Below are 26934 nucleotides of genomic sequence, written 5' to 3' on the forward strand. Positions count from 1 at the left end.
ACATGGTCTGGAAGGTACTCTTCGGTCCTCAGGCTACCTTTAACCACTTTCAACCCCATAACACAAACCATACAAACACTACCCAATTCATGTGTATGTAGCCGATGCGAAATGGCTAGCTAGTTAGCGGTGGTGCGCGCTGGTAGCGTTTCAATCGGCGATGTCCCTCGCTCTGAGACCTTGAAGTAGTGGCTCCCCTTGCTCTGCAAGTGCTGCAGCTTTTGTGGAGCGATGGGTAACGATGCTTCGAGGGTGACTGTTGACGTGTGCAGAGCGTCCCTGGTTCGCGCCCAGGTCGGGGCGAGGGGACGGACTAAAGTTATACTGTTACATTTATACCATGCTTACTGTAAATTGAGCTATCTTAGCCATCAGCTTGTAAATATTTTGGCCAACTTACCTTCACCTTGTCCAGAGCTAGGGTTGGAAGCGCATTTTGGTGGAATGAGATTCTGTTCTACCTACAACAAAATACAGAACAATACACAATTTAACCACCCCACTAATTGTATTGATCTCTATTAGACTGGCTAGCTAAGAATACTTAACATGGACATTTCAATATTGTCAGCTTGCTGTTAGTTAACTAGTGTCACTAAATTGGCAGCGAGACTGCTAGCCATCTGAGACTGGCTGAGAACCAACCATAGACCATGAAATCTCGCGTCTTGTGACGGCCGGCCGCCCAACAACCTGCCCGCTTGACCCTATCCCCTCCTCTCTTCTCCAGACCATTTCCGGAGACCTTCTCCCTTACCTCACCTCGCTCATCAACTCATCCCTGACCGCTGGCTACGTCCCTTCCGTCTTCAAGAGAGCGAGAGTTGCACCCCTTCTGAAAAAACCTACACTCGATCCCTCCGATGTCAACAACTACAGACCAGTATCCCTTCTTTCTTTTCTCTCCAAAACTCTTGAACGTGCCGTCCTTGGCCAGCTCTCCCGCTATCTCTCTCAGAATGACCTTCTTGATCCAAATCAGTCAGGTTTCAAGACTAGTCATTCAACTGAGACTGCTCTTCTCTGTATCACGGAGGCGCTCCGCACTGCTAAAGCTAACTCTCTCTCCTCTGCTCTCTCCTAGAGATACTGGGCATCTGGGCATCTCCGGCGCGGCCCACGCTTGGATTGCGTCCTACCTGACAGGTCGCTCCTACCAGGTGGCGTGGCGAGAATCTGTCTCCTCACCACGCGCTCTCACCACTGGTGTCCCCCAGGGCTCTGTTCTAGGCCCTCTCCTATTCTCGCTATACACCAAGTCACTTGGCTCTGTCATAACCTCACATGGTCTCTCCTATCATTGCTATGCAGACGACACACAATTAATCTTCTCCTTTCCCCCTTCTGATGACCAGGTGGCGAATCGCATCTCTGCATGTCTGGCAGACATATCAGTGTGGATGACGGATCACCACCTCAAGCTGAACCTCAGCAAGACGGAGCTCCTCTTCCTCCCGGGAAGGACTGCCCGTTCCATGATCTCGCCATCACGGTTGACAACTCCATTGTGTCCTCCTCCCAGAGCGCTAAGAACCTTGGCGTGATCCTGGACAACACCCTGTCGTTCTCAACTAACATCAAGGCGGTGGCCCGTTCCTGTAGGTTCATGCTCTACAACATCCACAGAGTACGACCCTGCCTCACACAGGAAGCGGCGCAGGTCCTAATCCAGGCACTTGTCATCTCCCGTCTGGATTACTGCAACTCGCTGTTGGCTGGGCTCCCTGCCTGTGCCATTAAACCCATACAACTCATCCAGAACGCCGCAGCCCGTCTGGTGTTCAACCTTCCCAAGTTCTCTCACGTCACCCCGCTCCTCCGCTCTCTCCACTGGCTTCCAATTGAAGCTTGCATCCGCTACAAGACCATGGTGCTTGCCTACGGAGCTGTGAGGGGAACGGCACCTCAGTACCTCCAGGCTCTGATCAGGCCCTACACCCAAACAAGGGCAATGCGTTCATCCACCTCTGGCCTGCTCGCCTCCCTACCACTGAGGAAGTACAGTTCCCGCTCAGCCCAGTCAAAACTGTTCGCTGCTCTGGCCCCCCAATGGTGGAACAAACTCCCTCACAATGCCAGGACAGCGGAGTCAATCACCACCTTCCGGAGACACCTGAAACCCCACCTCTTTAAGGAATACCTAGGATAGGATAAAGTAATCCTTCTCACCCCCCCCCCCCCTTAAAAGATTTAGATGCACTATTGTAAAGTGGCTGTTCCACTGGATGTCATAAGGTGAATGCACCAATTTGTAAGTCGCTCTGGATAAGAGCGTCTGCTAAATGACTTAAATGTAAATGTAAATGTAATAGACGATGTATACACATTCATCATTGCTTCCAACACACAGAGAGTGAGTTAGCTATATCGACACTTCTATTTTTAGTTATGGAGTGTTTTCCAGACACGGGTGGAATAGATGGCTACCAAATTGAGATACCAAATAAGAGTAGCTTGAAATAGTTTACGGTAGCTAACGTCAGTCAAAGATAGAACAAACAAAAACAAACATGTTTACTCTGCTGAAGGTAGCGACCTTCAGCAGCTGTTGTTCAGTTCAGCCTGAAAATCCCTCTGATAATCTTTGGTCACCGCATCATTCTTGATAGCTGCAAGCCACAAGCAGAATCGGGGGGAATCCGATAGGTAGAACGGTAAAATATTTTTGCTCTTGTTTGTATTTTTTAAAATTGAACTAGGCAAGTCAGTTAAGAACAAATTCTTATTTTCAATGACGGAACAGTGGGTTAACTGCCTGTTCAGGGGCAGAACGACAGATTTGTACCTTGTCAGCTCAGGGATTTGAACTTGCAACCATTCCGGTTACTAGTCCAACACTCTAACCACTAGGCTCCCCTGCCGCCCCTTAGCACAGCCAGGCACAGAACACTGCACCGGCATGATGACAAACAATGAAAAACAAACGTTCAAAGAAATAACTTGCCTCGAGAAGTTCTTAGAATACCTTGTTGGTCGTTCGAAAGTAAACAGCGATATTATTCACATTTGTGGGCACGCCCCTTTTACCTAGTGGGCGGTATCAGCTTCCGCTATGAATGTCGGACTTTGTGGTTCACTATGAGCAGTTGTAGCTTGTGGTTTGGACAATTGTGATGTTTATGATAAAAACTCAATGTAGTTAATATAGTAATGACTATATGCCGTGGCAGAGCCAGGGTGAAATTCCCCTTTAAGATTTTAACAATAAACCAGGCTCATTAATTATGCAAGGTTATTTCAAGATGCATTTTGCATGTCTCGTTCTCCCCCTCTCCTCCCATGTTAGAACTATCTTCCAGGCCAGGTAATTTGAAATGGTTCTGTGGCCAGTGTTTAATTTGAGACGGATCTCTCCGTTTTGGACTGTTTTGTTCCGTTACCTATTTGACCGGATCAGGTACCTCTCATGGCATGAATATCATTTTCACTTTTTGCCATGTAAAAATTCCAATAAAAGGAATCAAAGTTCATTCGAGTTGCCTCTTAGGTAGTAATTCTCCTGCCCCCACGAAAAAATGCTTGTGAAAAAGTTGATTTTCAGCCTAATATTCTAAAAGTTTATTTTAATTTTATTTATTTTACCTTTATTTTACTAGGCAAGTCAGTTAAGAACAAATTCTTATTTTCAATGACGGCCTAGGAACTTTGAGTTGGGCCGGCCGAGTTTATGGTTTGCGCAACATTGTAACCAATGTTTGAGACCAACGGGTGGCGGTGGCTGTGTGAAAAGCATGCCAGCATCTCTCACATACAGTGCCTTGCGAAAGTATTCGGCCCCCTTGAACTTTGCGAACTTTTGCCACATTTCAGGCTTCAAACATAAAGATATAAAACTGTATTTTTTTGTGAAGAATCAACAACAAGTGGGACACAACCATGAAGTGGAACGGCATTTATTTATTGGATATTTCAAACTTTTTTAATAAATCAAAAACTGAAAAATTGGGCGAAGTTCAAGGGGGACGAATACTTTCGCAAGGCACTGTAACTAGAATGAGATTCACTTTCTATGATCTCTCTACTCTGATAGACATGCAACTCTCATCTCTCCAGCATTGCACTTCATCATTTATTTCTTTATAGAATCATAGCCACGCGAAGGGTTCTGCACAAACTGCAGCACCCCTGATTAATTGAAATACATTAGCCAAAGTTATAGAATTACTGCTGTCTGTTCAGAAAATAAATTAAATCATTCTGAATAGCCTACTACACCACGAGAATGCCTATAATTTAGCGACAGAGGCCCAATAGTTGTGGATTGAAGCCCAATAACAAGCAACAACCTACAGTCGGGAACGTGGGGCAAATATGTCAGTGAAAAAACAGCACAGACAAAACAGGCTTTTCGCAATATTTCAAATACAATCGAGGGAAAACGCAGGTTGGAAAGTAGACTATGCTGTAGACTACCAAAATATTTTATCAACTTCCTTATATTGTTGTACAAAAGAGAGCGAGAGAGAGAGAGGCTTTTGGTACGTGCGCCTCGGCCATCACCAGCGAGTGATTGGGTGAGTCAGTGACACTGGAAAACATTTTTAGGACTATAATTTCCTCCTCATATTGTAGCCTACAATATGTCTCCACACACCTAGGCCTAGGCGATTGATAGATTCAAGACAGGTTTTTTTTCTCGCATCTCCAGTCATGTCAAATGACGTAAGAATCGCATGACAGCGTTTAGAAAAGGCCAACATTTTACCGGACCCTACAATTTTTTTTCTCCCATGTGTGCAACTTCTAGAAGTGCCTCTACATACTGCTCTATGCCACTACGCAAATGTGATATGTTTCATTAGAAAGCTTCTTTTTTTTCATGCGTTACAATACCTCAACTCCCCAGGTCACCCCTCACTTTTTGTTCCGGCACCTCTCGATTTACAAATGAAGCACTGACTGTGGCTGATTACATAAATACAGTAATTCCACATTAAAACATTTATGAGGGCAGATTAAATGACCAAACAGCCCAGATTTACCGGCAATGAGAGCCGGGGACAGATGTTTTATCATTTGGCAGGTCAGAGGCCAGTTATTCAGGTTAAGCTGCTGGAATAGTTTTTCTCTACTTCAAGTGACCCTTTTCTTCATTGTGCAACCAACGTTTCATTGGCATACTATCCCCCATTGAGTCCCCTCGAACTGTTCATGCATTGATTGGCCTTTTGACTGATTCTCAGTAGTCAAAGCCAGAATCTTCCAGAGCCTTGGCTCTTGGTTTAATGGTGGTTTGATTCTCACCAGCAGGGCTCTTGTTTTCACGTGTCACACTGTTCGTTCCTAAAGAGGACTGCTTGGCAGTAGTAGGCTGTGATAAAATCACCAGTAGCTGATGATGTTACTGTCAGACGAGGGTGCGAGTTTGCTCGACGGGGAGACTGCTTACGGTCTTCATTAAGGATAGAATGTCAACGCCAGCATGGCCAAACTGTCCTCCTCACTTGTCTCTAATGAAAGTGAAACAACATCATGGCATGCCAATAGCAATTTCACATTGGAAGAGTTTCCTAAGGCATAAACCGTTTCTGGTGTTCAGACTAGGACTGTTGCGGTCATGAAATTTTGTCAGCCAGTGATTGTCAGCCAGTGATTGTCAAGGAAATAGCTGTCAGTCTCATGCTGATTGTTAATTAATATATATTATATTATTAATATAAACACATTTAGCATCTCCTGGCTTCCACACATGTAATATAGCCTAAACCTTCACAATAAATCCATTATTTATTTTAGACAGGTCTAAGAAGCCCAATAGGAAGAAAATGTAGTCTGTTTCAGAAGAACAGAATAGCATATATGAGTTGTCCTTATGTTAGGTCCTGATATGGCTATGCCATATGGCTGTGGGCTACACCAGTTCATTTAGCAGACAAGATTTGCTTAGAATTTCGTGGCATTATTTTATAATATAAAGAATACAATTGAACAAAGCTGAACAAAATAGAAAGGATATTTTCACCAAACGATTTGAGGGAGTGTGCACATGCGTCTATTCTGTGTTGAGTGGATAACAAAGAAATATGTATTACAATATGCTTAATTTAGAGTTATTAATCTAATTTGAGTTGTTCTACAAACTTTGGGCTATATGTTTGGATTTTTAATACATTGTAAGGCTGCATTTCATACTCTTCATGGTGATGTATCCTGAATAGGTATACGAAGGTAGCAATATGCAATATCCTTATTTCACATATTTGGGTATTATTCTACACACGGGCTATTATTTGAATGTGCTCCGCCCCGTAACAAGACCACATTCGGTTGTTCCGGCCAGACCAAATCTGAACCAATCATAGACGTCTATGTTTCACAAGTTTGGGCATCACAGTACAGCACAGTAGAGTTCAGTACAGTAGAGTACAATACAGTACACTTTTTTTTGTACTCTAGTGTATTCTACTTTACTTTACTGTACTGTGCTCTACTCTACTGTACTGTACTGGGCTGTCCAAACTTGTGAAGCATAGACGTCTGATTGATCCAGCTTTGGTCCGGCAAGGGCGGACTGACCAAATTTCAACTACTTTTCAACGTCCATGGAACGTCCGGTGTCAGCTCGGTGGGTGAGGATGCTTGTTACAGTAAATGGGAAGAGGGTAGGTGGAAGTTGTCATGGTAGGTGTCAGTAAGAGCCTGGAGAGGTGACATTGACTGGATAGAGACAGAGAAAGGAGAGAGAGGGAGAGAGGGAGGGGTTGTGCAGACGACAGAAAGAGAAAGAAAACAGTTATGAGCTGAACATAACAGTATAACGGTGGAAGGGAGGACAGTAGCAGGTGACCCAACTGTGGTTTGTGAGAACTATGATTTTCCATTGTAACCAATTCAGTTGCAGTAATTCTGTTGCCAATTTAGTAACAGCGTTATTATTTTTAATAATTCATAAACAAACTTGAAATCAGTAAAAACATTGGTAGGGCTACCTTTACTTGTTACTTCTGTGAACCTTCATTATCCTCCCTCCTTATGAAGGAGATACATTTGAAAATACCTTGAAAATATGTGAGTTTTTGGTTACGTAATTACAAGGAACAAGTCAATGTTTCTTAAACTTACAGAAGGCAGATAATGTATCAAACTAAATATAAGTGTTGGATATTAGTTGGCAGGGTTCTTTACTTCAACAATATTGGTTTTGATGTATTTCTAATAAATGTTCATCCTTTCGCTAATAGATGTTGTCTAAGACCCCTTTTCCATCTGTTTGACCAGAAATCAAAGCCTTTACTTATTCCTCATTTTTAGGATGGATTTTTTTTTAAATATATATATGCCTCAAAAACCCTTGAATGAGTAGGTGTGTCCAAACTTTTGACTGGTACTGTATCTCTCTATTTCCAAAATTAAAATCACTTGGAGTTATGTTTTGTTTGGACACACCAACTTATTCCAGGGTTTTTCTTTATTTTTACTATTTCATACATTATTGAATAATAGTGAAGACATCAACACCATGAAATAACACATATGGATTCATGTAGTAACCAAAAAAGTGTTAAACAAATCAAAATATATTTATAATTTATATTCTTCAAAGTAGCCACCCTTTGCCTTGATGACAGCTTTGCACACCCCTGGCATTCATTCAACCAGCTTCATGAGGTAGTCACCTGGAATGCATTTAAATTAACAGGTGTACCTTGTTAAAAGTTAATTTGTGGAATTTGAGCCAATCAGTTGTGTTGTGACGAGGTAGGGGTGGTAATAATAATAATACAGAAGATAGCCCCATTTGGTAAAAGACCAAGTCCATATTATAGCAAGAATAGCTCAAATAAGCAAAGAGAAATGACAGTCCATCATTACTTTAAGACATGAAGGTCAGTCAATCCAGAACATTTCCGGAACTTTTAAAGTTTCTTCAAGGGCAGTTGCAAAAACCATCAAGCCTATGATGAAACTGGCTCTCATGAGGGCTGCCGCAGGAAAGGAAGACGCAGAGTTACCTCTGCTGCAGAGGATAAGTTCATTAGAGTTAACTGCACCTTAGATTGCAGCCCAAATAAATGCTTCACAGTAACAGATACCTCTCAACATCAGCTGTTCAGAGGGGACTGCGTGAATCAGGCCTTCGTGGTCGATTTGCTGCAAAGAAACCACTACTAAAGGACACCAATAATAAGAAGAGACTTGATTGGGCCAAGAAACACGAGCAGTGGACATTAGACTGGTGGAAATCTGTCCTTTGGTCTGATGAGTCCAAATTTGAGATATTTGGTTCCAACTGCCATATCTGTGAGACGCAGAGTGGGTTAACGGATGATCTCTGCATGTGTGGTTCCCACCGTGAAGCATGGAGGAGGAGGTGTGATGGTGTGTGGGGGTGCTTTGCTGGTGACACTACCAGTGATTTATTTAGAATTCAAGGTACACTTAACCAGCATGGCTACCACAGCATTCTGCAGTGATACACAGTCCCATCTGGTTTGCACTTAGTCCCACTATCATTTGTTTTTCAACAGGACAATGACCCAAAACACACCTCCAGGCTGTGTAAGGGCTATTTGACCAAGAAGGAGCGTGATGGAGTGCTGCATCAGATGACCTGGCCTCCACAATCACCCGAATTCAACCCAATTGAGATGGTTTGGGATGAGTTGGACCGCAGAGTGAAGGCAAAGCAGCCAACAAGTGCTCAGCATATGTGGGAACTCCTTCAAGACTGTTGGAAAAGCATTCCAGGTGACTACCTCATGAAGATGGTTGGGAGAATGTCAAGAGTGTGCAAAGCTGTCAAGGCAAAAGGTGTTATGGTTACTACATGATTCCATGTGTTGTTTTATAGTTTTGATGTATTCACTATTATTCTACAATGTAGAGAATAGTAAAAAGAGAGAAAAACCCTTGAATGAGTAGGTGTGTCCAAACCTTTGACTGGTGCTGTATATATATTTACTGAACATCAATATAAACACAACAATTTAATTGATTTTACTGAGTTATGAGGCTTTTTGTAAGTACCGCCAAATTCTCTAAAACGACATTGGCTTATGGTAGAGAAATTAACATTAAATTATCTGGCAACAGCTCTAGTGGACATTCCTGCAGTCAGCATACCAATTGCACGCTCCCTCAAAACTAGAGACTTCTGTGGCATTGTGTTGTGTGACAAAACTGCACATTTTAGTGGTGCACCTGTTTAATGATCATGCTGTTTAATCAGCTTCTTGATATTTATTTTTATTTTTTAAATTTTATTTCACCTTTATTTAACCAGGTAGGCTAGTTGAGAACAAGTTCTCATTTGCAACTGCGGCCTGGCCAAGATAAAGCATAGCAGTGTGAACAGACAACACAGAGTTACACATGGAGTAAACAATTAACAAGTCAATAACACAGTAGAAAAAAAGGGGGAGTCTATATACATTGTGTGCAAAAGGCATGAGGAGGTAGGCGAATAATTACAATTTTGCAGATTAACACTGGAGTGATAAATGATCAGATGGTCATGTACAGGTAGAGATATTGGTGTGCAAAAGAGCAGAAAAGTAAATAAATAAAAACAGTATGGAGAATGAGGTAGGTGAAAATGGGTGGGCTATTTACCGATAGACTATGTACAGCAGCAGCGAATGGTTAGCTGCTCAGATAGCAGGTGTTTGAAGTTGGTGAGGGAGATAAAAGTCTCCAACTTCAGCGATTTTTGCAATTCGTTCCAGTCACAGGCAGCAGAGAACTGGAACGAAAGGCGGCCAAATGAGGTGTTGGCTTTAGGGATGATCAGTGAGATGCACCTGCTGGAGCGCGTGCTACGGATGGGTGTTGCCATCGTGACCAGTGAACTGAGATAAGGCGGAGCTTTACCTAGCATGGACTTGTAGATGACCTGGAGCCAGTGGGTCTGGCGACGAATATGTAGCGAGGGCCAGCCGACTAGAGCATGCAAGTCGCAGTGGTGGGTGGTATAAGGTGCTTTAGTGACAAAACGGATGGCACTGTGATAAACTGCATCCAGTTTGCTGAGTAGAGTGTTGGAAGCAATTTTGTAGATGACATCGCCGAAGTCGAGGATATGCTGCCAGTTGGGGAACTCTGGTCTGGACACTAGAGCCTTACCCCATTGAAGTAGGAGGATACATATACACATAAAACATGACTTGGCATTGGTCAGAATAATCAGATAAAATTGTGATGTCATGCTGTGGGCCAAAAACTCCATCCCACCTGAACAGGCTGAAACTCCAGGTGTTTTGTATATAAACTCAGCAAAAAAGAAACGTCCCTTTTTTAGGACCCTGTCTTTCAAAGATAATTCGTAAAAATCCAAATAACTTCACAGATCTTCATTGTGAATGGTTTAAATACTGTTTCCCATGCTTGTTTAATGAACCATAAAAAATTAATGAACATGCACCTGTGGAATGGTCATTGAGACACTAACAGCTTACAGATAGTAGGCAATTAAAGTTACAGTTATGGAAACTTAGGACACTAAAGAAGTCTTTCTACTGGCTCTGAAAAACACCAAAAGAAAGAGGCCCAGGGTCCCTGCTCATCTGCGTGAACGTGCCTTAGGCATGCTGCAAGGAGGCATGAGGACTGCAGATGTGGCCAAGGCAATAAATTGCAATGTCCATACTGTGAGACGCCTAAGACAGCGCTACAGTGAGACAGGACGGACGGCTGATCGTCCTCGCAGTGGCAGACCACGTGTAGCAACACCTGCACAGGATCAGTACATCTGAACATCACACCTACGGGACAGGTGCAGGATGGCAACAACAACTGCCCGAGTTACACCAGGACGGCACAATTCCTCCATCAGTGCTCTGATTGTCCGCAATAGGCTGAGAGAGGCTGGACTGATGGATTATGTAAGCCTGTTGTAAGGCAGGTCCTCACCAGATATCGCCAGCAACAACGTGGACCGGACAGGACTAGCAAAAAGTGCTCTTCACTGACTAGTCGTGATTTTGTCTCCCTAGGGGTGATGGACGGATTCACATTTATCCTCGAAGGAATCAGCGTTACACTGAGGCCTGTACTCTGGAGCGGGATCGATTTGGAGGTGGAGGGCCCGTCATGGTCTGGGGCGGTGTGTCACAGCATCATCGAACTGAGCTTGTTGTCATTGCAGGCAATCTCAACGCTGTGCGTTAGAGGGAAGACATCCTCCTCCCTCATACGGTACCCTTTCTGCAGGCTCATCCTGACATGACCCTCCAGCATGACAATGCCATCAGCCATACAGCTCGTTCTGTGCGTGATTTCCTGCAAGACAGGAATGTAAGTGTTCTGCCATGGCCAGCGAAGAGCCCGGATCTCAATCCCATTGAGCACGTCTGGGACCTGTTGTATCGGAGGGTGAGGGCTAGGGCCATTCCCCCCCAGAAATGTCCAGGAACTTGCAGGTGCCTTGGTGGAAGAGTGGGGTAACATCTCACATTAAGAACTGGCAAATCTGGTGCAGTCCATGAGGAATTCTGGTGCAGTCCAGCTTAATGCATCTGGTGGCCACTCCAGATACTTACTGACTGTTACTTTTGATTTTGACCCCCTCCTTTGTTCAGGGATACATTATTCCATTTCTGTTTGTCACGTCTGTGAAACTTGTTCAGTTTACGTCTCAGTTGTTGAATCTTGTTATGTTCATACAAATATTTGCACATGTTAAGTTTGCTGAAAATCAACGCAGTTGACAGTGAGGACGTTTCTTTTTTTTGCTGAGTTTATATATTTTAAGCTCTTGCACTAAAAGGGTATTATCATAATGTTCACAATTTCTTTGTGTTATTTTGACCTCATAGTGTGGAAATATCATTTATAAATCAGTAAAATTACGTGTTTGACTGCACTGCCCTTTTAAGCTTGAATTGCAACAAAGAGTCTCCTCAGGCTTCATTTTCTTAATCCTAGGCAGTATAGGGTTCGAGGAAGTGTAACGCTCTTTAAGCTTTAACCAGCTTTTCACTCTTGTTGATACTTTTCAAGCACCCGAGTGGTCTTTCCCTGGGACATAAAGCTGTTTTCATTTCATGGGGAATCTTTGAAGAAGTCTTTTCCCGCTTTATGTGTGTGATGTATGGTAGACAGAATGGGTGAAATGACTGTTGAATGGCCCATTAATGTCTTCAGGTGGTATTCTGTCTCTCTAGCACTCAGCTCAGTCATTTTGCCTCACGGAGTTCATTTAAATGAATCAAAATTTGGCGGGTCACACTGTGTGCACTGCCAAGTCAGTGTCACACTGCCACAAATGTCCAGCTTCATCCTGTGTGGTTTGCATTAGAATGGATCTTTCTTAAGAAGGACCATGATTCATTTTTATGCAGATTTATGGGTATTGATTCCCTTTTCTGCTTTTGATTCTCCTAATCGTTCGTATGTAGGCCTACTCAAAGGCATGTAGGCTAATCTTACTCTGACTACAGAGATCCCACTCTGGGACTTTGATATGCCATAGAGTATATTATGCTCAACAAAATATTGAAAAATTTCCCAAATATTTCTTTGGGGGAGGGGAAATCAAAATACCACTCATATTTCTGAGGAAGCGGTAAACGCTTCATATGACACCAATTTTTCCATTGTAGCACCTACATATGAAACATTATGGAGTCTTAAATGAGGCATGGGTAAGGCCAAAATATCATAAATATGCCCATTTTAATGAATTATTTCTCAATTATGTTTTATACTGAACAAAAATATAAACGCAACATGAAACAATTTCAACAATTTTACTGAGTTACAGTTCATATAAGGAAATCAGTCAGTTGAAATAAATAAATTAGGCGATAATCTATGGATTTCACATGACTGGGCAGGGGAGCAGCTATGGGTGGGCCTTGGAAGGCATAGGCCAACCCACTGGGGAGCCAGTCTTAACCACTGGGGAGCCAGGCCCAGCCAATCAGAATGATTTCTCCCCCACAAATGGGCTTTATTACAGACAGAAATACTCCTCAGTTTCATCAACTGTCTGGGTGGCTGGCCTCAATCGATCCTGCAGGTGAAGAAGAAGGATGTGGAGGTCCTGGGCTGGTGTGGTTACACGTGGTCTGCGGTTGTGAGGCCAGTTGGTCATGCTGTTTAATCAGCTTCTTGATATGCCACACCTGTCAGGGGAACGGATTATCTTGTCAAAGGAGAAATGCTCACTAACAGGGATGGAAACAAATTTGTGCACAACATTTTTGAGAAATAAGCTTTTTGTGCATTTGTAACATTTCTGGGATCTTTTATTTCAGCTCATGAAACATGGGACCAACACTTTACATTCTGCTTTTATATTTGTATTCAGTACCTACAAATGTCAAATATCTGTCAACAATCGTTTATCCAAAGGACCATTCTATGGGTTAAATGTTGTGAAAATCCCCCCAAATAATGGTATTTTCCCCCCCTGGTTTCATGAGGAATTACACCTACGGACTGCTAGGGCTATGCTTGCAGTGTAGTTTCACAATATACACTACATATCCCAATCTAGTGTCCCAATTAGCCTACTGGTTAGGAATCATTTAGCTCTTGTGGTCACTTCTGTGACAATGATGGCTTTTTGAGAACATTTTATCTGAGCGGTCTGTAATGAGCTCATGTGCAGGCAGCATGGACGGAGGGAATCTGATCTTATTCCATGAGTATCTGAGACTAGCTGCATGTTTACTGGCTCCCTGGGGCTGTCCCTGGCCATGAGGTGTTGTGTACCACTGCAGAAACACAGTGGCCATGGGCCATGCTGAGGGAGCCTCCTACAGCCCAGCAGACATGTGTCTGTGGTGAAGCTAATATGGGCTTCATGTCAGCGTAGCGGCTAGACTAGTCAGGTCTTCTTCCCTCCCAGGACCAGACAGATCCCTGAACAACGGGACAGACTAATCCTACGCATTGTCTGATCAGGATAATCCACCCGCATGACCTGCCTCTTAACTGAACTCTCTCGCCCACCCCGCAGACAAAACGGTAGTTAGCTGTATAGCATGTTACGAACCCCCTTAACCTCTCCCTTGGTGTGGAACACCCAGCTGGGACGATAACGACACAACACTCCACCTATTAGAGCACCCCCAGCCGTCCTACACACTCGCACCCAGCATTGCTGATAACAAGCCACCTCATTCATTACAGGAAATGGCTAAGCCTCCCTTTGAACCCTCTCCTCCCTGCGCTGGTGATTAGCCTGCTGCACAACCGCCCACCTATTGGGAAACGCCTACACAAGCCCTCAGCCCAGCCAGACAGTCTGTGTGTCTGTCTGACCTTCAGCTCTGGCCTACACTTACTCCCACCACAAGCGCTGAAAGTGTTGTTTTTGTCTGGCAGGGGAACTGTTTTGGATTCTTTCAGCAGCATTTACTTGGCTTGTGGGATAGAGAGGACAGGAGGGGTGTATGGGCTGTTGATCCTCCTCCTTGTAGTAAACAAGCACTTCTTACGCAGACATGGATGTGCAGAGTAGACAACACACCATAATAATGGCTGGAACAGAGTGAAGGGAATGGCATCAAACACTTGGAAACCAAGTGTTTGATGCGTTTGATACCATTACATTGATTCCGCTCCAGCCATTACCACGAGCCCCGTCCTCCCCAATTAAGGTGCCACCAATCTCCTGTGAGACACATACACATGCCTTAGTCTTGCTCTCAGAATTTCTTTAAGATCACCAAGTCTATCCTTTTCAATAAGCAATGGTGATTTTATCTTTACTTGCTGACACAGTCACACAAAAGAAATGTGTCGGTAAAGCATATTCATTTAGTGTGTGGAAGGCGGACATTTCCTCCCACATTTAACAGTAATAGTTTATGAATGACTCATTCGTGAATATTGATGTTTCTCTGTAAACACAAAACTCTAAACTTTGTCTGCGAGAGTCAGATAGTCTGTACACTACAGATTGGTTGATCCTGCCAGTCAGTGCCTCGGGTCCGGGCTGTAAAAGAGCAAACACAGACAGACTGTGGTCTGGTGACATCATGAGTACAGGTCAGACTGTGACTGAGTGCTGTGTAAACACACCCGGAAGAGAGAAGAGAGGAAGAGGAGCGGAAGAGGAGGCTCGGTTCATCACAGCAACAAAGACAAAGTGATTGGAAAGGAATGTACTGACTCTTGCACTCCTCTGTACCTCAGCCTTATTACCTCTTTCATTGTTCTCTCACTCCTTCTTTATCTCTCCCATTTATCTCACTCAATGCTCTGCCCTCAAGTCGGAGCATTAAAAGCACATTGTGATGATGGTGGATATGGAAGGACTTGTGAGAAAGAGCCTAATTACAGATATAGGATGTTAATTTGACCAGTTTCTCACACCCGGACAATAATCCTGCAGTAACAGGAAATGTTAATTACTTTGTGGATTATAATTCATGGAGATTTTTGTAGGGGTTGGTCCATTTTTTGGCAAATCAAGAGACATTTTAAAGTGGAAATTACAAACTTTGGAAGTCTTTTTTTAACCTGGAATACACTACTAGTTTGTGTTTCCTACTGTGCCGGACATTTTCTGCAACAACAGGGTGATGAAATGAAGATCCTACATCTGTAAAAACCACCAAGAGCTCAGATTTTCAGCCACCAAACCTCATAAATGTTGCATAGTATCATAAATGTTACCATGGGCATTAGGGTTTCATAACAGCAATATCTTATGCAGCGTGCTAAAATCCTATATTATCATCACCTTTTATGTGGCTGCTCAGAGTGTGGGTGTTTTCATACAGTGTTACTGAAGTGATTGATTGCATTTGAATAGATGGCTGAATAAGATCACCTAATGTAAAGCCCCATAACTTGTCTTCCGTCTCATCAAGGACAATGGGACTTAAGCTGAGATGTATCATATTCACCTGTATGACAATGATAACAAGGCTTTTTTTGCAACCACTGTGGAATTACCACTCTCTCTTACGTTGTCATCCTCACCATCACTATCACGCGTGTGGCCGTCCACCGCGCAGACGGCGCACAGCTGTCTTTAGCCTGTCTGTGGAAGTCTGATTAGAGTGAGTGTGTGTGTGTGTGTGTGTGTGTGTGTGTGTGTGTGTGTGTGTGTGTGTGTGTGTGTGTGTGTGTGTGTGTGTGTGTGTGTGTGTGTGTGTGTGTGTGTGTGTGTGTGTGCTGTGTGCTGGAGTGAAAAGAGGATGGGTGTCCCAGGCACATGTGCAGAAAGCGTGCGGATCCCCAGTGGGCTTTGACTGAGCCGTTCCTATTCTCCCACTTTAACTCTCCGCAAATGGGATGACTGTCAGGAAATCTACTACCCTTCCACCATGGGGACAGGGGAGACATCTGCATACGGCCTGTGGACATTGAGGGGGTGAATACAGAGGCAGGGCAAGGACAGCACTGGAGGAAAAATGGGTCTCTGACTTGGAGAGAGGGACTTGATCGTAAATATACAACCAGGTCCAAAATTATTGGCACCGTTGATAAAGATGAGCATACTGTATGAAATAAATCATACAAACACTGAGCTGTATTGTATGCAACAAAAAAAAGTTGAATGATATTATTTTCTACTGATACAATCGCACATATAAAGACATTCTGTTTAACAAGTGATACAACGTAAGTGGTGGGTTTGGTGTCGGAAAACAGATACCTCATACCCACTGTAAAATATGGTGGTGGATCTTTGATGCTATGGGGCTGTTTGGCTTCCACTGGTCCAGGGGCCCTTGTTAAGGTCATCAGCATCGTGAGTTTTACTAAGTACCAGGACAAAAAGTCCAGCAGTCCATTAGCGCAGACGAAATATAAAGGATCTGGAAAGATTCTGTCCTTCCCAAAGTGTTCTCCAATATCATAAAACATTTGAGAAAAAGGCTCAGTGTTTTTATCCTCTCAAGGGAAGGGTGCTAGAGTATTAAAAACAGGGATGCCAATCATTTTGACCCGTTTTTAAAAATATATACTTTATAGAGTCTTTTTTGCTCATCTTTATCAAGGGTGACAATCATTTTGGACCTGACTGTATCTCATTATATTGTGACTTTAGTGCAGAAGGGTGACAAAGCCAGTGAGGGGAGGTGGTTGGAATAGGCGACGGGGGGAGCCCACTCATAAACTTATCTTTTCTTGTCCCCCTTCAGATTTGCTGCAGAACTGGGAAGCTCCGCTTCATTCAGACATTCAGGAGAGCGGGAGGGAAGATAACCCTGACCTTTCACTTCTCTCCCCCATCTGTAGAGAGCTTCTGTCGTCGAGGAGCTAGGACCCGGCTGTACTTGGCTGTGCAGGACACACCAGTTAAGGTCGACACACATGCAGCAGAAACAACAACTACTACTGTCACCAGGGCCCCCTATTGTCAAACGTCTGGGAGTGTGAAAGGCAGAGGAGGAGTGTTGAAGACTGGACACAAGCTGCCTGATATTACGATAGGGACATTAGAGTCTCTGGACTCCATCAGACAAAGCAAACCATTTGAAAACTGTCCCACGACCCCTTTTTACACACCCACTGGTTTTCACTCTCCGTTTTTTGTTCTGCCACTCTGCAAAGATGGCCCTGTGTGTTTTGTCACGGGGGCGGACTGTTGAGTGTTGATCCGGGGGGAGAGGTGACTCACAGCCAGGACCATGTCTTGGAAGAGGAACTACTTTGCGTCCGGAAGCGGCGGGCTGCAGGGGATATTTACCCCACGCACTATGACGTCCATCGCCCCCAGTAAAGGACTCAGCAACGAGCCGGGCCAGAACAGCTGCTTCCTCAACAGCGCACTGCAGGTAGGGGCACACACGTAGACACAAAAATGTATGTTTTGTCTTTTTCGTTTTTTTCCCGCTTAGGTCTGAAGTGTTTGTGTTGGTCTTGTTATGTGTGGGCTGCAGGGTGGGATGTGTCTGTTGACAACAGGTATTCAGTGTGGTAGAGTGGAGGTTGATCTCATCACTCTGCATAGAGCCACAGACTGCTGTGAGTTTTCAGGGGAGGAGCAGCGATTACCGACATCAATTGACAGTAATAGACAAGTCCTGTGTGGCACCCTAAGGAAACTATAGTGCAACACAACTTCCTCTCGTCCTCTCTCTCTCGCTCTCTCGCTCTCTCGCTCTCTCTCTCGCTCTCTCTCTCTCTCTCTCTCTCTCTCTCTCTCTCCTCTCGCTCTCTCACTCTCTCACTCTCTCACTATCCTCACTTGACATGACAGAGGGGGAAGCAATAACTTTAATGTAGCATGATATACACACCGAGTATGTCCCCAGAACTTCATGCTCTAAGTGTATCTCTAAATATTTCAGTGTGGTAATGTTTTCCACTCAGTCTGCTTCCCATATTTTTGTCTTCTCATAACCACATTCTCAGGGTCATTTTCACAGGGTTATAGTCCAATTTCCAAGCTGTCAGCGATATAAAACTATTTGATAGATCTCATTATAATCAGCCTTTGTTCTAGACTAATCCCTCTACTGATGCAATACCGTAATCATAAATGTTCATTTAGACCCAATTTAGAGATGAAACTGTATGAAAATATCGCATCACGACTATAGTGACCCAAATGACCACGGTTAAATGTTCAAAAGGTTTTGATACGTGCACTGAAATCATATCATCGAGTTTTATATTGAAAACCAACAAACAAATCAAATTAGCAGCACTATGCACTTTGTGCGCATATACATTAAAATAAGAACATTAAAGATGGCACCATGTGGCCATGAGAGGGAAACGTTTCCCTAGTGCAGGTCTAAATGAACACAACTTTAAGTAAGCAAATCAAATGAAAAAAAAATAATAATTAAATTATCAGCACTCACATTGTAGTGAGGCACAGCAACCTCCATCAGCCACAGAAAGACAGGCCTCTCAACAATTTGAAATGGCATCATGTCCTTTGCAATGTAATATAAAAGGGCTGCAGTGAGGTCTTGAGCATTTTTTTTGATGTGGGTGCATACGCAGCCTGCCTTTTTTAAATGCCGGAGTGTCTGTGTCACAACCGTAGACGAGGAGGGACCAGTAGCATCACTGGGTTTGTCTGCTGCACGCCCACTCTAAACTAGGGAATAACAAATGTATTATTATTATTATTGGTGTTGTTACATTATAATTATTATTATTATTAATATTCACTTACACACACAATCGTCTGTGTTGAGTTTGAGTATATGCAATGACCCCATGCACAATTGACGTAAATATAAATTAGTCTTAAGAAGACAGTGATAGTAATTGCAATGAGCCCAACAATTGACATACAGGAGTCTATAGTATTTCTCACTTTTACAAACAAGTCGACTTCTGCCGGATTTTAAATGAACAAAATATGTTGGTTGGTGATTAAACTCCATAACGTGTTATCCTGTGCAATGGATGAATAGAGTCTGCAGACACACGACCCATACATCAGCAGAACAACGCGTAGTGTTTTTACAACAGTAGGTAACACTGAAAGCTTCAGTTTACATTATAGACAAGCTATTAGCAAGTTAGACAGACAAAACATGACATTTTCCCCCATTCCGAAGTCCCCACATCATGCATTGAGCTAAACGTTAACTTACCTTGCATTCGCTATAAAGTAGTGGGTGGTGGTCACGAAGGTGACTCAAGAGAGTTGAAATGTTGCCCCCTTTCGCATTTTTTTTTGTGTGCCTGTTCTGCAGACAGGGTGACTGTCTTCGATTAAGTTTCCCTCAGCACTCTGGTAAAACCCAAAATACGACCACACTTCAGATTTAGTCCTCTTTAGAAGGCTGAAAAATCTCCCGAGCGCTGCCACTGCCTTCCGCCATGTTTTCACACAAAACAAAAACCCACGTTGAACGCTGCACCCGCGTCAGACAGTTGCTAACTTTGGTTGATGCTGGACACTAATTTACCGTGTTTTTCGTTAGTGATATTTCAAATTTGAAATGGTCAAACTAATCGTCGGGAATTTTACAGAGGTTTATCGTGAAACCGGTAACCGTTTCATCCCTAAGTCCCATACAACAATAACAACAATGAATTAGTTCTACAGTAAAACGATCCATTATTTAGTTGTCTTAAAATTCACCACACCAACAAGGACGTTAAGTAAATGACTGGCGAAGTAGGCTAGAGTCTTATGAAATGCCTGGTTAACCAGCTTCTCATTAGTGTACTCATAGACCCTTTACTTGACATAGTGGGTGGGAGGCTCTCGTCCACTCTCTTATCCAGAAGGATTCAACTTGAACAAGCACACAAGTGGCTTGAGAAAATGCTTACCATTGCCTTCCATGGCAAATGCTACCCAGTCACTGACGGCTTGACTGGGAGGACCCACTCACACCGTACTTCTGAGAAAATGGGAAAGGCATTTCCTCAGCTTAATATGGTGCCTGCCAGGCAGTCAGTCGCCTCACTCGCCTGTGACTTAAGCCAAGCTTTTAGACCTCATAAACAACTGTCAAACAGATGCTGCCTCACACCATAATTACCCAGCCAAACAACCTGTCATTAGTTTTTACTCTATTTTTGGATTACCATATAATCAACCATATAGAAATAATGTGGCTTAGCTGACTGATAATACCTCCAAAGCTACATATTAGTGTCAGTTATGAGTAAGGAGACAGATGGGGGGGAGCTGATATTGTATTGTCTGCTGCTGGAAGCCATAACAATATGCAGAGACAGCACATCGAGAGCCCGGGGGTGAAAACATTCTTTTTTTTTGTCTGAAATTAAATGTTATGCGTTAACTAGGCTTCATTAAGTTCTTCTCTAGTATTGTCTCTCTTTTTTTGCCTACACACGGCTTAACAGGCATAACTTTGTTGAAAAAGTAATACTTTTTAAAATAAAGTTTGAATATGGGTATATAGAAAGGATTCTAGGAAATAAGTTAAATTCTGAGTTGGGCGCAAGCCTATTGTATGTCAGAAGGTTTGCAACCCACTGTGCATTTAAATGGGCAAACTAGAAATGTGCATATGGCTGTATGGTATTAGAATGGTTTGATTTCAGTCTATTTATACTTGTTAAGTATCATTTAGCCTATTGTACTGTATTGTAATGTTAATTTTGATGCAGCTCAAAACACTTACCCACCATCTTAACATTTAAAGTTCAGCCCAGAAACCACTTCTGGTAGCTGTGGTACTCTGGGTTTAATTTAAAAGCCCTAAATCACCGTCCCTGGGAGGAAGGGTTTATTGAAAGCTGAAGTACCGACCTACCTGCCATACTGCCTTAGATAAGAGGGTCTACCAAACTGCCTTAGATAAGAGGGTCTACCATATTGCCTTAGATAAGAGGGTCTACCATACTGCCTTAGATAAGAGGGTCTACCATGTTGCCTTAGATAAGAGGGTCTACCATACTGCCTTAGATAAGAGGGTTTACCATGTTGCCTTAGATAAGAGGGTCTACCATACTGCCTTAGATAAGAGGGTCTACCATACTGCCTTAGATAAGAGGGTCTACCATGTTGCCTTAGATAAGAGGGTCTACCATGTTGCCTTAGATAAGAGGGTCTACCATGTTGCCTTAGATAAGAGGGTCTACCATACTGCCTTAGATAAGAGGGTCTACCATGTTGCCTTAGATAAGAGGGTCTACCATACTGCCTTAGATAAGAGGGTCTACCATGTTGCCTTAGATAAAAGGGTCTACCATACTGCCTTAGATAAGAGGGTCTACCATACTGCCTTAGATAAGAGGGTCTACCATGTTGCCTTGATAAGAGGGTCTACCATACTGCCTTAGATAAGAGGGTCTACCATGTTGCCTTAGATAAGAGGGTCTACCATACTGCCTTAGATAAGAGGGTCTACCATATTGCCTTAGATAAGAGGGTCTACCATACTGCCTTAGATAAGAGGGTCTACCATACTGCCTTAGATAAGAGGGTCTATCTACCATGTTGCCTTAGATAAGAGGGTCTACCATACTGCCTTAGATAAGAGGGTCTACCATGTTGCCTTAGATAAGAGGGTCTACCATGTTGTCTTAGATAAGATGGTCTACCATGTTGCCTTAGATAAGAGGGTCTACCATATTGCCTTAGATAAGAGGGTCTACCATACTTCCTTAGATAAGAGGGTCTACCATACTGCCTTAGATAAGAGTGTCTACCATGTTGCCTTAGATAAGAGGGTCTACCATATTGCCTTAGATAAGAGGATCTACCATACTGCCTTAGATAAGAGGGTCTACCATACTGCCTTAGATAAGAGGGTCTACCATATTGCCTTAGATAAGAGGGTCTACCATACTGCCTTAGATAAGAGGGTCTATCTACCATGTTGCCTTAGATAAGAGGGTCTACCATGTTGCCTTAGATAAGAGGGTCTACCATGTTGTCTTAGATAAGATGGTCTACCATGTTGCCTTAGATAAGAGGGTCTACCATATTGCCTTAGATAAGAGGGTCTACCATACTTCCTTAGATAAGAGGGTCTACCATACTGCCTTAGATAAGAGTGTCTACCATGTTGCCTTAGATAAGAGGGTCTACCATATTGCCTTAGATAAGAGGATCTACCATACTGCCTTAGATAAGAGGGTCTACCATACTGCCTTAGATAAGAGGGTCTACCATGTTGCCTTAGATAAGAGGGTCTACCATATTGCCTTAGATAAGAGGGTCTACCATACTGCCTTAGATAAGAGGGTCTACCATACTGCCTTAGATAAGAGGGTCTACCATGTTGCCTTAGATAAGAGGGTCTACCATACTGCCTTAGATAAGAGGGTCTACCATACTGCCTTAGATAAGAGAGTCTACCATGTTGCCTTAGATAAGAGGGTCTACCATGTTGCCTTAGATAAGAGGGTCTACCATACTGCCTTAGATAAGAGGGTCTACCATGTTGCCTTAGATAAGAGGGTCTACCTCTACCATGTTGCCTTAGATAAGATGGTCTACCATGTTGCCTTAGATAAGAGGGTCTACGATACTGCCTTAGATAAGAGGGTCTACCATACTGCCTTAGATAAGAGGGTCTGCCATGTTGCCTTAGATAAGAGGGTCTGCCATGTTGCCTTAGATAAGAGGTCTGCCATGGTGCCTTTCAGTTGTAGGAGGAGGGGAGTGCTTCCTGCCCTCCTGTTAGAAGCTCCGTGCTCCCCACACACTGGCAGATAGAATTTGACACAAGCTTTGGATAGAGGAAGGGGTGATACAAGGTCTCTTCCTCTATCTCTGTATCTCTCGCCTTCTCTCTCTCTCTCTCTCTCTTTCTCACACACACACACACACACACACACACACACACACACACACACACACACACACACACACACACACACACACACACACACACACACACACACACACACACACACACACACACACACACACATACACATACACACACACACACACCTCTTGAAGAAGACAAAATGGATCCATCAAACACATTTGGTCTGTCATCCTAGTGGTCTCTGAGTTGTGGTCAGATTCGTTCAAGTCAAACAAAGAGTATCCAATATCCTTTCTGAACTTAAAAGTAATCCAAGAAGTAGTCATTTACTTTTTCAAATGTATCTGTAATCTGATTACAATCATTTTGCTGGTTACATAACTGCTTACAGCTAAACGTTTTTTAAATCATCAGATTACATGTAATGATTACATGTTATCAGCTATTACCCCACCCTGGTTGGCAGTGTGATAATGCTGAGCGATAAACCAAAATGTAGATCATTAAAAAAAATAATAATTGACCAACATCAGTTCAATTGTTTGAATTCCATTTCTTTCTTTTTTTTCTGTGAGCTCAATTCGCACAATGCACAGTTTCTCTAGAGATAAATCAGTGCAATCTGGTAGGGAGATGAAGTTTCTAACAGGCCAATATTCAACATAGTTTAGCTCAGAAAACTTGGTAATTAACTACCCTGACCATAATCCGCCTGCGACGTAAAAGAGGCATAAGAATGTGCAATCGCGAGGGATAAAAAGCAGTTGCTTTGCGAGGTATTTCTACCTGAAAATACATGATCTAAGTGAATGATAGTTGGTATTCGGCAGTCATAAAAGTATGCCTTATTTACTTTGAAGAACTACTACAATTGTGATTTTGTCAGACAGCATAGCCAGCAGCTCTATAGAGATGCAATGACTTGGAATGAGTAAATAATAAGTCATCTTAAATAAAACAAATGTAATATACACAATTGAAATATTTTATTCAAGTAAATTCATGTGAATAAATGATGATAAGTGATAAGCAGTAATGGGCAGTCACTACCATCATGGGACTTGTATTAATTGTTTTAGTCTGTGTTGCCACAGCATACAACCCACATAATGTATAGTGCATTTAATGTCAAATCGAACAGAAACCGAACCTAATCGCTCAGCACTACAGTGTGAATACCTGACTGACCGAACAAATATCTTTAGCTTTACACCTCTAACACCAATAAACACCGTGCTTCTACACCTGCATTGCTTGCTGTTTGGGGTTTTAGGCTGGGTTTCTGTACAGCACTTTGAGATATCAGCTGATGTACAAAGGGCTATATACATACATTTGATTTGATTTGTTGCAGTTTTATCTCATCATGGTCTTTTGGGTTTTTGAGGCATGCAATGCAGGGACACACAAATGGCCATTGTCTTTGAGTGAACCTTTTCCATCAGTCCCCACAGATGATAATAATAATGAATGATTTATTACATTTGTAAAGAGCTTTTCATTATACAGAATAATCTCAAAGTGCATAAAATGACAAATCAAATTAAAAGCACAAATAGAAGAAAGAAAATGTACACAACTAGACAGGGCAACTGACACAAAGATCCCCGCTGACACTGCATGTGGCGTGGACACCGAAGAACACAGCTATCAACAGAAAGACTTCCTAAAGAGAAAGGTCTTTAGGCTCATTTTAAAGTAGCCCAAAGCCTGTGGTGCCTTCAGGTGGTCCGGGAGTGCATTCCAGAGGCTGGGGGGGGGTCAAGCTGAAAGCCCGATTCCCACAGGGAGCCCATATCTCACTCAAATGTTTGAAAGTGAAACCTGCATACCAAGGCACATAATAAGAACCAGTCGAGTTGTACGAAATGGGAGACGGGAAAACATTAGAGGAGGACAAATGTAGCGTCTAGAGACTGACCCCCTGTGTTTGTAAACACCTATCTGAGTGTAACTCACACCCATGACCCAGTTTAAGACTACGGACGGACCTTCTGGCCTTTTTTAAGCATTAGCTTCCTATCATGCGAATGGAACTCTTTAACTCTTTAAACAGGATATAATGGAAACATGTCTAAAGGATCTTTAGATTGATTGCAGCCTTCTAGTGTCTCGTTTCCGAACACCCTGCATTGAACATCTACAGTGCCTTCAGAAAGTAATGACACCCCTTGACGTCTTCCACATGTTGTTGTGTTATAGCCTGAATTTAAAATGGATTAAATATAGCCTACACACACTACCCCGTAATGTCAGTGGAATTATGTTTTTCCACATTTTTCCAAATCAATCAAAAAAATGAAAAGCTGAAATGTCTTGAGTCAATACGCATTCAACCCCTTTGTTATGGCAAGTCTAAATAGGTTCAGGAGTACAAATGTGCTTAATAACAAGTCACATAATAAGTTGCATGAACTCACTCAGTGTTCAACACAAGTGTTTAACATGATTTTTAAATGACTCTCTCATCTCTGTACCCCACACATACAATCATCTGAAAGGTCCCCCAGTCAAACACAGATTCAACAGCAAAGACCCGGGAGGTTTTCCAATGCCTCACAAAGAAGGGCACCTATTGGTAGATGGGTAAAAAAAAAAGATGTAGAAAAAGAAACATTAAATATCCCTTTGAGCGTGGTGAAGTTATTAATTACATTTTGGATGGTGTGGCAATACTCCCAGTCACGACAAAGATACAGGCGTCCTTCCTAACTCAGTTGCCGGAGAGGAAGGAAACCGCTCAGGGATTTCACCATGAGGCCAAAGGTGACTTTAAAACAGTTACAGTGTTTAATGTCTGTGATAAGAGGACTGGTTGGATCAACAGCATTGTAGTTACTCCACAATACTAACCTAATTGACAGAGGGAAAAGAAGGAAGTCAGTACGGAATAACAAATATTCCAAAACATGCATCCTGTTTGCAACAAGGCACTAAAGTAGACCGCAAGACCTGAAAGACCTGACCAACAACCAATTTGACAGAGATTGAAGAATTTTGAAAAGAATAATGGGCAGAAAATATTTGCTGTATTTAATTTTCTATACATTTGCAAAAAAGGTCTAAAAACACATGTTTTCACTTTGTCATTCTGGGTTATTGTGTGTAGATGGGTGAGAGAAAAAAATATTGAATCCATTTTGAATTCAGGCTGTAACACAACAAAATGTGGAATAAGTAATATGAATGGTTTTTGAAGGCACTGTATTTAATTCACAACCTATTATGTACAGTTGAGACCGCAGTTTGCAAGGATTTATTCATTCATTTGAATATGTTAATGTGTTCTACAAAAAGATTTGCCACTCAGTTTTCTGTGTTCATTTCTCCCTCGCTCCCATCCAGACTGATCACATGCGTTGGCTGACTATCACAGTAAATGGTTTGCTCTGTGACTGTCTGCACAAATAATTGGTTGTAAGAGATGAATTGAGTAGCTCCTATTAAAGCAATGTTGGGAAAAGAAAGGGACATGGGAGCATGTAAGTCACACTGCGTTGAACAGCTCATTGAATATCCCATAAATCCCAGGGGTAAATCATGTCACATCATAAGCTGTCCAAATTTAGCACTGAAGGACCCAGTTCCTTTTGAAATAGGACATTCCATTTGCCAAAGGACAGCTCCACAATTACTCTCTGATATTCCATATCGGAAAAGAAGGAGCCCATGGCTTCCCTCTGTCTGTGATTGTTTTTCAAAATTGAAAACCCCATCAGATGAAAATCTGTCCAATCGAATGGTCCTGTGTGTTGGGTATTTGGCCATCTGTCTTTCATGGGTTCTAGGGCTTGAGATGGAAGGAAGGAAAAAAACAACTATTACTTAACCCATTTCCCATCACGATTCACGACTGAAGCAT

General features: G+C 42.7%; 1 protein-coding gene across 7 annotated transcripts in view; it reads left to right on the forward strand.

Annotated features, from left to right (window-relative positions):
• The window catches only part of LOC118400926 (inactive ubiquitin carboxyl-terminal hydrolase 54-like), a 120615-nt gene that overhangs the window by 36355 nt on the left and 57326 nt on the right, over positions 1 to 26934 (forward strand). For 6 of the 7 annotated variants that reach the window (XM_052477298.1, XM_052477299.1, XM_052477292.1 and 3 more), the window contains exon 2: positions 17046 to 17681. In XM_052477298.1, the coding sequence (XP_052333258.1) occupies positions 17535 to 17681 (147 nt within the window). In that variant the 5' untranslated portion in view covers positions 17046 to 17534. The remainder of the gene's footprint in view (positions 1 to 17045; positions 17682 to 26934) is intronic. The other variant, XM_052477302.1, reaches the window with a different exon arrangement.

The sequence above is a fragment of the Oncorhynchus keta genome, chromosome 2, assembly GCF_023373465.1.
Source record: "Oncorhynchus keta strain PuntledgeMale-10-30-2019 chromosome 2, Oket_V2, whole genome shotgun sequence".
NCBI classification, from domain to species: domain Eukaryota; kingdom Metazoa; phylum Chordata; class Actinopteri; order Salmoniformes; family Salmonidae; genus Oncorhynchus; species Oncorhynchus keta.